Genomic DNA, 15710 nt, shown 5'->3' with positions numbered 1-15710 from the left:
TGCTACTTAAACAAGGCCAGGACTGAGGATCCTTGCTACCAACACCACATAATTTCTGGAATCATATTGCGCAATGGTGTAGTATAATAGTCGGTGCTGGATATAGTAAATATTATAAAATGGAATGCAAGAGATTAAGGGCCAATTCACTTAGTCCTAAAAAAATAATTGGGATCAGGACACCTGAGAGGCTGTCTTTTCCCTTATCCATCTGCCCAGTTACTGGGTTCATTGGAGGACATTTTCATGATGGTTCCACAAAAGCTACCAGGAAAAGAGCCTTCACTGCAGTGGCTCCACTTCTACAGAACTCCCTGCCTCTGGAGGTCAGGCAGGCTCCAACACTGTTGTTTTCTGTACCTGGCGAAGATACCTTGGTTCTGGGAAGCTCTCCTTGCTAACCAGCCAAAGATTCAATATCGTGCTTTTAAATATTGTCTCTCTTCATCTGTTTTATTTTATTCTTCACTGCAGCAGAATCTGTCTAGACATGGAGTGCTGTACAAATATTGAAAATAAATGTATATACAGATACATGTTAGAGATGTTTCTGTATAACACAATATAGGGGAAGATAGAAGGTTGGACTGCATGACCACTAAGTCTTTTCTTCCACCATTCCGTCTACCTGTGCTGCTGGTAAAAAATATCTCTATATCTCAATTCCGCTTCTGGGTATGATTCATTCTGCAAACATGCTGCACCTGCACCGCCATATCTAAGTCAGTCTATTGGTTTCCAATAATCCAATTCCACCTTAAGTGGTGCACTGAAGTCTGTTGACAGACTGGGCCTGACGCCTCTGTGACATGACAACAGATGTAGTTCATCCTCCCAGCCTGACAAAAGCACAAACCTGAATCCAAAGATGGCTTCCAACTCCTCTTTCAGCAGTTTAAGAAGATCAAGCACTCCAGCAGGAGTTCCTTATGGGAGTGGTAAAGCAAAGGAATCTGAACAACAAACTCATGTGAAATTCCTCAGGCAGTCAGAGGGTGTGGTTAACACACACACACACACACATTTCTGTTTGTGGCAACACCTTGTATAGGTGTGCTGGACAAGCGCCATCTCAGTTCACCAGCAAGTTTATTTAACTTGCTCTAAAGAATTTTAAAAGGTTGCTGGCCTTTTTTCATGCGTAGAAACGACAAGCAATCAGATTGTCATGCTGACTATTATGACTGCATGTTCAGTGACTAAGACAGGAAAACCAAGGCATGTTCACAGAGAGCAAAAAGTCCTACAAGTCCCAGCATGCACCAGCAAAGCCATGCTGGTGGGGGATGCTGGGACTTGTAGGACTTTCTTCCTGTCTAAATTGAAAGAGGATTGTAGCCAGAACAACCTGTCTGCAGTGCAAAATCCTCATCAGAGACCAGATCTGATTAGCTAGTAAGGCATCCACGCAACTCTAAGAAGAAAACTTTGTTCGCTGGAAATACTCTAGAACAGGGCAGGGCGACAACAATAGAACAATTCGCATGACACTGATAAGCTTGATGGCCTATAATATAGGCATTATGAGCAAGTTCCCAGATTTCTTCCATAACTAAACACTCCCCAGATATTTGTAACATGCAAAATTTGCACACTTGTACTTATTGTCCATAGCCAATGCTCAAAGAAAGATGTGCCTCTGCAGAATGTGGACCTTCTTGGTGAGAACTTGGAAAATTCCTCCAAGCTTCCTCTCTCTCCATGGTGATGCTTTGGAGGCCTTCCCTCTCTCTCCTTCCATTTCCTTCCTCTCTATGGTACTATTTTCCACAGTTATTTTTAAAAATTAATAGGTTGCCTTGCAGATCGTTTGTAACTACAGGTTGTTCATAACTTGAGCATTTGTAACTTGGGAAACACCTGTGTATATACAGATACATACTTACAATGTACAGCCAAAATGTTGTCTTGATATCGTCAAGGCATTTTTCTTCAGGAAGATGGGAAACAGTGGTTTTTACCTTTTACAAATAAGTTCTCCAGAAAAACATTTAAGTTTACTTAGTGAGAAATTCACCTCCAACAAAGAACATGTGATGAAGTTGTAGAGTGAACAGGAAGTATGAAAACCTCACGCTTCCTGTTCTTCAACAAGGATCTACTTGAAATAATTCTCCATCCCTCTTGCCTAGGAGATCAGCACATACCTGATGCAAAGATGCCCTATAAATCTACCAGGCAGGAGAGAGAGGAATGTTTATTCCAGAAAAGACAGAAATGCAAAGAAATAGGAAGCATGAGGCTCTTGTCTTTCCTTTTCATGGCACTGTCCAGGCCAAAACCACTGCATAAAGTGGAACTAGGTGTCCATACAATCCACACTGACAAAATGGGGATCGATGGTCGGATGGTCTAACTTGGTACCAGCAGCTTCTCCCAGCAACTTGACATGAATTGTGCTTTTTAAAAACAATACCTGAACTTGACAGCATTCATCAGAGGAGTAGCTCCCAATCGGTCTTTTGCATACACAGTTGCACCAGATTGCAGCAGATGCCTGACCATCTCCAAGTTACCCTCACAGCACGCAATGTGCAGTGGGGTGCGGCCATCATAATCCCCAGAGCTCAAATTTCCACCCTGCAATAAAATAAGTTCCTTCAGAAGAAAAAAATCAATCATGCATCTAAAGTAAGTCTCACACGAGGAGGGCCTTCTCTGCGGTGACGCCCCGCCTATGGAATGTGCTCCAGGGAGAGGTCCGCCTGGCGCCATCGTCATTTGTTTTTCGGCACCAGGTTAAGACCTTTTTATTCCAACAATATTTTAATAACTTTTAATATTGGTGTATATATGTTTTTAATCTACAGCCAGGGTGGATCTGAAATACATTTGTATTATGTTTTTGTATTATTTTATTTATTTATGTAAGCCGTACTGAGGCCTTCACGACAGGACGGCATATAAATATTCTAAATAAATAAATAATAAATAAAATTGTATCACTTTTCATTGAGCTCAGTATAGCCAAAAAAGCAGCCCCTCCCTGCTTATGATCTCCAAGATTAATGGAAGGCCCATTTTTGAAGTTACTTTCTACATGCTAATCCAGGAAAATTGCAGTATTTTTATTTTTTATTTATTTATTTATTTTTATTAAAACATTTTTATGCCGCCCCATATGCCTTGGGGCGGCTTACAACAATAAGTTAAAAATAAATAACATTAAATTAAAAATATAAACATCAAAATTAAAAATACAAAAATAACAATATAAAATAAGCCGCCCTGCCCAGATAAAATCCAATAATCCAGTATGGAGAAAGCCTCTGTCAGAGGAATCTTCTTCAGACCTTAGTGAATGTGTGGAGGGGAAGCATTAAGGTTGGGGTTGCAGTGCACACAACCACTCACCTCTTACTCATAATGAACTCTGAAAAGGGCCCTCAGTTGCGTATGTACAGATGTGTGCACACAAGACTTCACACACACACAGCGTTCCTTGCTTTTATGGGGTCCGTTGCACATTGACAGACACCTACAGCTGTAGAGATCTTATGAAAAACTGGGACTCGGGAAAATGTGATCCTGTTCTTCTCCTTGCTTTCATTTAAGCAAGCCCTTTACTGATGGACATTACATCAGATAACAATCTGATAAGTCCCTAAAAGGTAAAGGTAAAGGTTTCCCCTGGACGTTAAGTCCAGCCATGCCTGACTCTAGGGGGCGGTGCTCATCTCCGTTTCCTGGCCGAGGGAGCCAGCGTTGTCCGCAGACAGTCTCTGTGGTCATGTGGCCGGCAGGACTAACCACCGAAGTGCATGGAACGCTGTTACCTGCCCACCGAAGTGGCGCCTTTTTATCTACTTGCATTTGCATGCTTTCGAGCTGCAAGGTTGGCAGGAGCTGGGACGGAGCAACGGGAACTCACCCCGTTGTGCAGATTCGAACCAGTGACCTTTTGATCAACCAGCCCAGCAGCACAGCGGTTTAAACCACTGCGCCACCTGCAGTCCCGATAAGTCCCTACCAATATCCAAAAGCAAAAGGACGGTGATCACTTTCCTAAGGTGAACGTAAAGTCATGAGCAAGGTTTGGACTTCACCAGAATGATTCTGCAGGGTGGATTTTAAGCAAAAAGATGTGACGGGGCTGTGAGCAATAGAGGGAAAAGTCTGCAGTCGTCCAAGTCTTAAAATGATGTGGAGGAAGCACTATGCAGATATAATGAGGTTGATAAACCAACAACAGTGCACAATAAGATCTCTTGGGGGGGGGGGAAGGACAGCTGTGCTCCCTTTGAAAATATAGGGGTTGACAGTCATTCAAGACTGTTTCTAGTTTTAATCTGTTGTACCTTTTGGAGTGTTTCAAATGCATCAAAATCACTCCCTGCAATTGTTTTTCGCTATTGAAAGACTGCTTGGAGTTTTTTATTCTCCTTCTGCTACTTCAGAAAATATCCAAAATGCACTTGGGATGCCCACAGCGGGTGGGGCTTGTGCATCCTCAAGATATGTCTGATTGTTCAAAATATACCAAAGAGGGGGATTTTACCATGTTCTGTAAGGCTTTTAGGGTATCCAAGTCACCATTTTTTGCAGCCACACAAGCCAAAGGAGGAATCAAAGCATCCCGAACAGCTGATAGTTCCTGAGGAAACAAAATGAATGATTAGTGACACACATACACACTTCACGGCTTCCTTTCTAATCCTGCCTTCGCGGTTTGATTTTGCTTGCAAGAAGACACTTATGTTGAAGCACCTGCTATAAAACACCTGCTCTCTTGTTCTGGCCCGCAGTGGTCTGTGGTACGCATGTTCTGCAACAAGAGTTTCAGCTGCATGGCCTTTTTTATCCCTTCCAGTTTGAGGAGAACATGGGTCCTCTCTCCTGTAGTCCAGTTATCAAATGCAGTTGCTTCTGCAATACTTAAAGGTTAATTGGAGCGATTTTGCTTTAACCTGTCTTGAATGCACATGAAATGGCATTTTTAATATGTTACCTTTTAAAAATAAAAAATACATGAACTTAGGGACCTTGAAATATTTACTAGTTTGTTTGTTTCGAATTCTTGTATGCCGCTCCATTTGCATAAGCCTCGGGGCGGCTTCCAACAAATAAGTATCAATACAAATACATAAAAAACTGGAAACAACCTGGCATAATAATTTAAAACCAATAAATAAATCAGCAATCAATTAAAATAACGTTTAAATAAAAAGGTCTTGGCCTGGCGCCGAAAAACAAATAACGACGGCACCAGGCAGACCTCTCTGGGAAGCACATTCTATAATTGGGGTGCCACCGCAGAGAAGGCCCTCCTCTGGGTACTCACCCTCCTAATATCTTTCATGGAGGGTTCCTGGAGGAGGGCCTCTGCCGCCGATCTCAAGGGGCGGGAAGGCAAATATGGACATAGGCGCTCCTTTAGATAAATAGTGAAAAATTATTTTACACTCATGGCCTGTGCAGATTAACCCCAGATTTTAAAAACATTCTTCTTTGCTGGATTCTATCCAATCTTGGTCAAGGGGACTTCCATTCATTCACTGGGGGTTGGTTTCCCTTTCCTTTTCAGAGAAACACAGAAACAGAGCGAGTCAGAAGGGGCCTCCTGGGCCATCTAGGCTGACCCCTGGTCTCAGCCGGCTCTGCTCATGACATGCCTATCATGTGCATGCCCAGCCTATCTTAAACACCCTCACTGATGGGGCTTCAACCACCTCCCATGGAAGCCCATTCCATACCCTCGGGGTCCTAACTGTCAGGAAGTACTTCTTGGCATTCAAATCGAACCTTGGTTCCTTGAGCTTGGTTCTGTTGGAGTGTGTCCTGCCCTCCTCCGCAGAGGAGAACAGGTCTTTTCCACCTCCATGTGACATTCCCTCACATACCTATATGTTGCCAACAGATCCCCTTGGAGTCTCCTCTCCTCCAGGCTGAAAAGACCCAGTTCTCTCAGTTTCACCTCATACAGCTTCCCCTGCAATCCGGCCACCATCCTTGTGGCCCTACGCTGCATGGACTCTAACCTAGGTATATCTTTCTTGTAATGTGGCACCCAGAACTGAACTCAGTACTCCATTTGCAGGCACACCAGAGTCGTACCGAGTGGCAGTCTATCAATCTAGAAGCTGTGCTTCTGGCCATGCATCCAAAGGTGGCATTCACCCTCTTAATGGCCATGTCCCACTGCTGGCTCATGTTTAGCCTGCAGTCAACCAGTACCCCAAGATCCCTTTCACAAGTGCTGCTTTCCAGCCACTTGTCCCCTAACCTGTACTTATGACACCCATTCCTATGCCCCAAGTGCAAGATCTTGCACTTATCTGCATTGAATGCCATCCTGTTGCCCCCTGCCCACTTCCATGATCCGTCCACATCCTTTTGGATCTGGAATACCTGCTCCTCAGTTGTGGCCACTGTTCCCGTTTTAGTATCATCTGCGAATTTGATCAGCAGACTGGTCATTCCCTCTTCCAGATCATTGATGAAAAGACTGAACAGGATCAGTCCCAGGACAGAGCCCTGGGGGAGCCTGCTCATTACTGGCTGCCATCCTGATGATTCCCCACTCCCTTGCAGTCTCTCAAACCTACTCCATAACTGTTCTGCAAATGTTCCTTTGCAGGAGGTTTGGGAGGGTTTGCAAGGGGGAGGGAAAGCAAACACATCTGGATACAAACCTTTAACTTTTGCAATAGGGTTTTTGCTTAAACAAGTCTCATTTTGAACAAGTACCTCCTTGGAGCTGATGCAGAGATATTTTGCAATCTCCTGGATAAACTTGCTATTTTGGAGGGTGGTCTGGGTTTTGATGGGCACAACAGTCATCTCTCCTCTCAGATTCTCACTCAGCATCTGAAGGAGACAAAAAGAAAGAGAAAAGCAAACTGAGAATCAAATAAGAGAATCCAAAGTTGACAAGACCTGAATAGGCTTTCATTCTGTGAATGTGAATGTGTGTGTGCGGCAGTTTCAAAAGAAGTCAACTACAAACCATGGTTTATGATACTGGCTTGTTAATCTAACCAGACTTTGTTCTAAACCATGATTTCTGGTTTGTATGCAAAAACAAGCTGAGATTCCATAGAAGTGAAACTGAATGCAGCAGATGAGAACCGTCAGTGCCAGGGCCTGAAATTTTCCTAGCCTCATTCCAGCTTGGTCCACATAGTGGAATGGCTAAATTAGACCACAAGATGAACAATCAAACAACGTCACTGAATATTTTATTAATGTAGATTTATTAAAGGTTTGAGTAATCAAATCTTGCATACGGCAGAAGACTCCTGAAATTGCTATTTTGTGTAGGAGTTCCAAAAAAATGTTTTTTAGAAAAATCCACAGAGGCCTCTTTGTGATATTAGCTTCTTTGCAGTAGGTAAACAAAAGTTTCAAGCTTCCCCCCACCCTAAAATAATTTTCTAGTGTAAAAATCCCACGAGTCTCATATTGTACAGGCCAATCTAGAATTAGAGTTCTTGTCTTGTAAAAAGATCCTATATGCCAATACACATTCAATTTTATGTAAACCTTACTTTGAAGATTAGCTCCTGTGAAACTGGTGGCAGTTCTAAATACAGTATTAACTCCATAACAGATTCATTATTGGTTTTATATCACTTTAGCAGTCCTTAAAAAACAGGAATTGTGGTTAGGTTGGTGGAGCTGCTAGAACTGAGGAGGCCTTGGACTAGACGCTTTCACCTTGTGCATCTTGGGTGCTCTGCAGACCAAGCTTCTTCCCTGTCCCCGGATGGCCCTGGCTTTCTGCCACTGACACTGCAATGACCCTCTCTCTTAAGAATCTAAGAACCACACTGGATCAGACTAAGGTCTATCTTCTCCAGTCCACAGAAAGCCTACAACACCCATAGATGCCCACAGAAAACCTACAAACAAGCCCATAAACAAAACACAAGTTCCCCAGCAACTGAAGTTCATAGTCGTACTACCACAAGGAAAACATGCAGCCATCAGGACTAGTAGCCATCAAAAGTCTTCTCCTTTATGAATTTGCCCAATCCCTTTTTAAAGCCATCCGAATTGATGGCCACATAGTAAGGAGCAGAAAGGAAAACAGTGGGTTGGATCGCTCGCCATTCTTTTGAAAAAGGGAACTTTTTACACAGCCTGTCCAGCATGGTTGGAAGACCAGCCATGTCTTTGTAAAAAGATGGGAGAGTTAAAGGAAGAAGAAAGAACCAGCCATTCCCAACTCCTGGTGGCCTTTGCACCCCATGCACATTCCCTCTTCCCCATCTTCATGGGTGACAGTGCTAACACTTTATCTCCTTTAGAACGGGGGAGGGGGGTTGTTTTGTGGAATCAACACCCAGTTGCTCTGACTACCTTCATTTTCCTGGCATGCCTCTGGACCCACATGGGCCCATGAACACTCTGTGGAGATAAAGGTAGCAGATACAACTGAATCTTGGCTCTGCGTCGCATCCAATCTCTTCTGTATGGGATCTGATGGGATCTGAGTTGCCAGTGACAAGAAAGGGATTTGGGGGTTTTGGTTGATAACTTATGAAAAAGTCAACCAAGTATGCAGTTGCTGGGGGAAAGGCAAACTCCATTTTCAGGAAAAACATTGGAAATAAAACTACCAAGATCGTTCTGCCCTTATACAAATCTATGGTGTGATTGCACTAGAGTACTGCAGAAATTTCTGGTCACTGCACCTAAAAAGTGCCTTGCAGAGATGGAAAAAGTTCAAAGAACAGCAACAAAAATGATCAACAAGTTGGATTCACTCTCCCATGAGGAACAGGTTCAACAGCTGAGACTGTTTACTTTAGAAAAAAAGGTGTAAAGGGATAAATGATAGAGGTATACAGAATTAGGCATGGGGTGGAGAAAGTGAAGAGGGACATATTTTTCCCTCTCCCATAATATTAGAACCCAGAGTCATCCCATGAAGGTGATTGGTGGGAGATTCAGGTCAGATCAAAGGAATTCACACAACACGTGATTAAACTATGGAATTCATTGCCACAAGAATTAGGATGGCCACCAATTTGGATGGCCTTCAAAGGGGACTGGACAAATTCATGGAGGAGAAGGCTACCAAGAGTTGGCTGGGGAACATGGGCAGGACAGTTCTGTTGTATTCATATCCTGCTCGTGGGATCCCATGGACAGCAGGCTGGCTATTGTGCATGCTGGACTGGATGGGCCCTCGGTCTGATCCTGCACAGCTCATCAGCTGATCCTCAGAAAGGAAACAAGTGGCTGATGGAGGCCCTCGAGGCTGCAGGTGCCAGACCAGAGCCTCACGGGCTGGCCCTGCTGGGATCACTGATGTTCGGTCCGGCGATTCGCAGGGGTCTCTTGGGTGCTCGAGAAAGCATGGCAAGAGGTGTGTCCAAACCCTGGTGGTCCTGGGGCTGTGCAGGGCGCCCCGTTTCCCAAAGAACAATGGCCTGCCCTGCTGCACTCCTGCACTTTTGCACATGCACATGATGGGTCTCTCTGGACTTTGGCCTTCCTCGCTTCTGCCCTGCGCATCTGCTCCGTTACTCGAGAGAGTCTGGGAATACAGATCTCCAGTGATAGCCATCTGGAAACGTGGCTGTACAAAGTTAAAGAAAGTGAGGAGTACTGTGGAAAAAAAAACTAAAGCAGGTTTCATTTTGTTTAGGCATGCCTTAAAAACAAAGCGGAAAAAGAAAACATTGCAGGTGTGCAAACTGGGAGTGTTTCATTGCTCTTTTCTAGCGGAGGTTTGAGGCTGGTTTGCTGCGGAGAGGCATGTTCCCACATAGTAGGGAAAGTTGCATGCAGTCACCCCTCCCGACACACACACACACACACACACACACTTGATGTTTCAGTCCAAGTGCAGTTATTCTTTAGCAGTAATTCTGCATCTAGTTACTATGAGGAAGAAATCATACTCTTAACTTAGATTTCATTTTTGCAGTTTAATCTAAAATACAGCAGCAGCTGAGCGTCATTGGGTCAGGGGTGGGGGTGGAGGTGGTGATGGGATTCCAGGTGGTGGTCCAAAGCTCATCCAGTTATCATCAGGCACACAGAATCTGTAAACAGCACATACAAGTCCTTCCCAGAATTCAACTGGACAGTAAAGGGAATGGTAAGATAACCTCGAGGTTAATACTTTTGATGCAGCACGTAAGGATGTACAAAGGTCTGTGCACTTAAGTACCTTCTCTGCCTCCCACATTCTTGGCTTTGGACAAAAGCACCAAACTGAGAACACCTGAGACATTCTCCCCACCCACCACGCCGCAATGAGGTCATATGCTGGAGATTCCAGCATTAAGATTGCCATTTCTCCCATTAGCGGGAGACGCAGAACCAGCAGATGACACAGTGGTCAAGCTTGTATGTCACTCCAAGACACCCTGCAAATAGCTACACCGTGTGGGTTGTTTGTGGACCATCCATGATGCACCTAACAGATGACCAGGCTCACCATGGTTATCCTCCCTTTCTTCTCCCACAGTCCTCCCACTCACTCGGGCATGTATCCCAGGTGCCTACGCAAAGAAGGTCCACATCCCAGGATCCTTGTTCATCAGTCGCCTTACTTCAAGGCTAGACCTATGGTCCCAGTGGTGAGCAACTTGGAAGGGGTATCACTACATTGGATGGATAAATCATCGTCTCCTATAATGCCCACAGGCTGATGAATTTCCATGATTCCTATACTTGAATAGGCGCTGTACAGACATCACAATCAAATGCACACTTGTTTAAATATTTTGCCTGCTTTTGTTGAAGTTTGCGTTTCATTGCTAGAAAGTTACATTTCCATGCATATGTTTCATATGCTTTCTTTTTCTATGGATATATACAAATCTATGAATGCTTGTTAACAAAGACTGGGGGAAAGACCTTGCCTGGGATAGGGGCACCTGCAAAACCCACAAGCCACGCCCCTCCCCTGCCAACACAAGTGGCCAGGTGCTCAGAGGTTCAGGAACTGAGGATTCCCTGCTTGTCCTGTTTCCCTGTTTCCATTTCTGTAGAGGGACGAGTACACAAGGAACAACTACATCTTTGATACAGTAAAAAGAAAACCACTTTCATAGGAAGTCCAGAGCCAGGATCCAAGGAGTTGGTTCAGGTGACCCAAGGCAGCCTCCCCCAACCTGGTGCTGACCATTAGACATGCCAGGTGGGCTTCACAGGAGTTGTAGCCCAATCCTTCTGGGGAACCCCTGGATGAAGAAAGTTGCCCTGTGGTTAAGGTTCCTTTTTAATTTCTTTTACCCGGAAGAGCAGCCCTTCTCCCCGGAGCAAAACAAAAGCTGCTCCCCTCTCTTTGCTATGTTCCTTGGAGAGGTCTTCCAGGTTGCAGTAGGGGAAGCATGTATCCAGGCCTGCCTACCTTGGCACACAAAACCAGTCAGGCTGCGGTGACTGTGCATCAAAAGAAAGGCCCTGTCCAGAAGCCCTAACAAGAAATAAAAATGACACTTTTCAGAAGGCCAGAACATTTCACCTTTCTCTTTTCGTTCATGGTAAGTCCGGGTTTGCTCAAGACGTAGGAGAGCTTGGCCAGGGCGGCTTCTGGTGTCATATCTGCCCCTGGGATCACGCCTGCATCCCTGAGAGTCTGCAATTAATAAAGAAAATGCAGCTTGACTGACCAGTGAATTGTTTCGCAAGCGAAGCATGATGTTTGTTCTATTCCCATGCTTATAACATTGCTATAATAACCAATAGGCAAATACAGCATGATAACCCGTAACATCATTTTCTAAAAATAATATTAAAACCAGTTATGAAACCAAAAAGCCCAGCAGCAGCACCAATATTACTAAAAAACAGTAATAATTAAAACTGGTGAAATAAAGAGATGACACACAATTTGGTAAAATAAAAAGGTGCCACCAAAAAGACCACAGTGTGGGTGAGCTTATCTGTGATGGGTGCTCCACAGCCAGGTCCACAACGGAAAAGGCCCTACCCTTAGTAACGACCCACCTCGTCTCACTAGGAGGTAAGCCTCTGAAGATTCTCTTAGGCTCTGGGTAAGTGTCTTTGGGAAGAGATGAATCTATAAGTAATCTGGTCCTATGCCATGGTTACAAAATGTAAGCCCATCACTTTGTATTAGGCCCAGAAACAGAATGGAAGCCAGTGCACATTCTAGAGCAGTGAAGTACAACCCTTTTCAGAAGCAAGGATGGGCTGCAGCAGATAGAAATGTTTTGCAAAAATGAAAATGAAAAATATGCACCTTCCCATGCATGAATGGAATGGCTTGCTGCTAGTGCTAATCGAACAATGGATAAACCCAATTAACATCATCATTATGATGATCATTACTACTTCTAAAGTGCCTTGATGTTGCAAGCGTGTGAGATTCTCTGGGGCAAAAATTGATGCTGAAGTGACAGAATTCAAATCTTAATGTTCTTTTGAGTGATACTGTAACATTTATTTGAAGCATTGTGAACTATTCTGATCAGAATCCTGTATTAACTTGTCTTTTCAAACAATGGAGTTTGTTTCTAAAAAGCAAAAAAGTGGACAAGAACTTTCCTGATGGTTCAATTTAGAATGCAATTCGCTTCTCGAATAATCCAATGGCGGAATTCAGTGCTGCTGACATGTCTCATATATTAGCCATGAACCAAGGATGCTTAAAGCTGAAACTATCCCTAAAAATATCAGGTTGATAAAACACACTTCTGTGTCACACAGGCGTACTCAAAAGGAAAGTTGGGAAACATCTCCCATTTGAGAGCACATTCAGTGTCAAACCCAGGTTTGCTTTCATGTAATGTGTGAAATGACCCATAGTTGGTTTGCCATATTGCCAACTCCTGGTTATGAAGGTCTGTAACTGGCACACTAGTACAGTACTGGGGGAATCCAGTACTGAGCTCCCTTTGCTGTCATAAGACAACCTGTGCAAACTTGAAAAGAAATTGCTTAAGCTGAAATCTTCCAACTATACATAGAATAGCCCTGTAGGCTACTTCACACAACTTATGAAGACGTGCCTTTGCTATTTCTAAAACGTGTCCTCTTGACTATAACAGTGGCAGACATTACAGCTTTTCTAGAGCAAATTTCCCAAAAGCATCTCCAAATTGGCTGAAAGAAATTCTATATCCCTCATTTAAATCATGGAAATTTCTCACCTTTCCTGTGGCGTAGGCTGAAGAAACAGTTCCTCGCAGGCACTGGGTACAGTTCAGAATCACCACATTGCGATCAGTTGCTTTCTTAAGCTCATCTAGCAAATCTGGACGATTATTGGGCGCATTCCCACTTCCATAGGTCTCAAGTACAACTCCTTCCATTGGACTCTGAAGGAATGCTTTCACCTGCACGAAAGAAAAGGTGTATATGCAGTTAGAGTTCAAAGGTCTGTGCCACAATTGGAATTCGGCTTCCCCTACAATTTTTTTTTCTTAAATACAAACCCAGATTATATGAATGTTATCTTCGACATGTATACCAATGGGCAAAAGAGTTGTCAAAGATAGGTTCTTGTACACACTGATATAATATTATGGGGTACAGCATGGAGAACAGTAGGGATCAAACCTTCTCTGCAAAGTTAGCAAGACAGAAAGGTAGTTACAAGATTGAATATACTGGCATGGACTATTTGATTTGCACCAGGATCCAAGATGGAAAAAGTACAAGCCAGAAGGACACAAGTCATCTGTCTATTTTGACTCCCCAAGATTAAACAATCTGCACGAATGGGGTAAACAGCGGTAGAGAGGAGAATTACAAAAATGATATATAGATCAAGAAGTCAGTTATTCACCGACATTCATCTGCACTCAGAACTGCAACAGACCCTGTGGTCATCTAATTCTTTTCCTTCTTTCTCCCCAGTGCTAATTAGTCTGGCTCATACAACACAGGAAACTAAGCTGGGAGAAGAGAGAAAACTAAAACACAAGGGAGAATATAATTGCCCCTTTGCTTGCTCTCCTGGCTTGCTACTTGCAGGAACCTTCTGCAGGTAGGGAGCATTGGAAATGCAATTCCCCCACCTGGAGTCTGAGAGCATCCAGTCCATTCAGCCACTTCAGAATTCTAACCTTTCGTCAGGGTTAACATTCTTCAAACCCCACCAAAGGGTAGGAAAGGTCCACTTTACTGGTGTTAGCCCAGGTGTGGAATGTCCTCCCCAAAGAAGCTCACTTGATGCCTACACTGTAATGAAGAACTCTTGGGGTCCTAGTATTGCTAGTTTGATACTGTCTCTGCAAAGCAGCATTGGAAGGGGGGCAATTTGCATCAGAAAAGGTACATCATTTTCTGATAAAGCCACATTTCCCCCCAAGGAAACCACAGGGCTGCAAGAGGGTCAGAAACAACCTTGCCTATTATAGCTGTTCTTCTCATCCTAACCGCAAATGATAAAAATTGTGGAAATGCCTCTCAACAGCATGAGATTCAAAAGCATCCTAAAATGCAGGTTTGACACATCTCTGGTTCTATCTCTTCCAAAGAGTGCCTGGTTTACTGCCCCCATCATGATTCTGAACATGAGAATTTCTTGGAAGCATCTCACATCTGAGCAAACACTGTGGGAGTGTTGACAACATGGAGTTAGCTCAGAGGAAAACAATGGCTCAGAAGCACTCTGGGAGCGGCTCGGTAATACCAATGTCTTTTTTTCATTCTCATTATATATAATCAGCACTCCCACACTTGAGTGTCATCATAGGTATGAGGCACTCGATGGAAGGACTGACCGTGGCAGCAGTAATTCCTGGGAAGATCCTCAACAGCCCGACGTTGCAGTTCATGTTGGTATGGATCTCAAATTTCTTGGTGGTATTGGCTCTCCAGATGGTCTCCCAGTTAACTGTGGAAACCAAACAAATATCTTTCACTGAAGATACATTCCTTCCCTCCCAGCTCAAAAGATTAAGAAGCGTTGAGATGACTCTTCTACACATCTCTCCATGAATGTTTACTCAGAAACTTGCCACTGTTTTCACTGTGGCTTATTCCCGGATAAGTGTCTGTAGGACTGCGACTATAAGCTTTGTTCAGTTGCTGATGAAGGTTGATGTTGTCTAATATTTATGCTGAAAACTCCTTGGGGCAGAGAACTGCCTTGCCTAACTTTGTAAAGCAGCATTTAAGCTGGCGGTGTGGTATAGGTATTAAGCAGAGGTGAGCTCATTCCTTCTGCTAAGAACTACAGGTTTGAGAATAATAAAAATGGACTATACATATGCACTTGTCAGTGCAATAGTAAAACCGAACATCTCTGCCTTTTGTCCTTTATAAAACCAAACTTCACTCACCCGGTAGTCTTCCAAAGTATTGCTCTATTTCTCCCAGCATGATACTGGGATTTGTACAAAAAACATGCAGGGAACCAGCTTGAGAAAGGCTGACCTTTTAAAACCCAAGGTGAGTCTTGCAATTTTTTTTAAAAGGAGAAAATATAAGTTATTCCATTTTTGTAATGGACAAATATGTATCTTAAAATTATTCAGTTGTACAACCATGCAAGTCCAATGGAAAGAGCAGCAGGTTTGTTTGCTTGTTTTTAAAATATTTTTAAATGCATGATTACAGATGCAGTGTATACCTCTGAAAGATTTCATGGATTCAGGACGTCAGAAGTTTGTTCTAGAAAGCATAGCCGATAAATCTCAATATCTGAGGAGAAATTTAGCAGGAGCAATTTATGTGAGCATGTGAACAATTACTAACAGGAGCTTCAACACAATTTCTCCTCTTAGCTTAACAATAAAAAAAATAGGGATACGTCAAGCCGTTTGGAATGTTTGATA

At 43.5% G+C, this 15710-nt stretch overlaps 1 protein-coding gene across 1 annotated transcript in view; it reads right to left on the bottom strand.

Annotated features, from left to right (window-relative positions):
- Nucleotides 1-15710, bottom strand: part of LOC123026353 (60 kDa lysophospholipase-like) — an 83019-nt gene that overhangs the window by 29416 nt on the left and 37893 nt on the right. Inside the window, exons 7-12 of the mRNA XM_044435864.1 lie at nucleotides 14655-14767; nucleotides 13077-13262; nucleotides 11426-11539; nucleotides 6688-6807; nucleotides 4499-4594; nucleotides 2417-2580 (exon numbers count right to left, since the gene is read on the bottom strand). Of these exons, the coding sequence (XP_044291799.1) occupies nucleotides 2417-2580; nucleotides 4499-4594; nucleotides 6688-6807; nucleotides 11426-11539; nucleotides 13077-13262; nucleotides 14655-14767 (793 nt within the window). The remainder of the gene's footprint in view (nucleotides 1-2416; nucleotides 2581-4498; nucleotides 4595-6687; nucleotides 6808-11425; nucleotides 11540-13076; nucleotides 13263-14654; nucleotides 14768-15710) is intronic.

The sequence above is a fragment of the Varanus komodoensis genome, unplaced genomic scaffold (assembly GCF_004798865.1).
Source record: "Varanus komodoensis strain SLA01 unplaced genomic scaffold, ASM479886v1 scaffold3, whole genome shotgun sequence".
NCBI lineage: Eukaryota > Metazoa > Chordata > Lepidosauria > Squamata > Varanidae > Varanus > Varanus komodoensis.
This window is presented reverse-complemented; position numbering and strand designations above follow the sequence as displayed.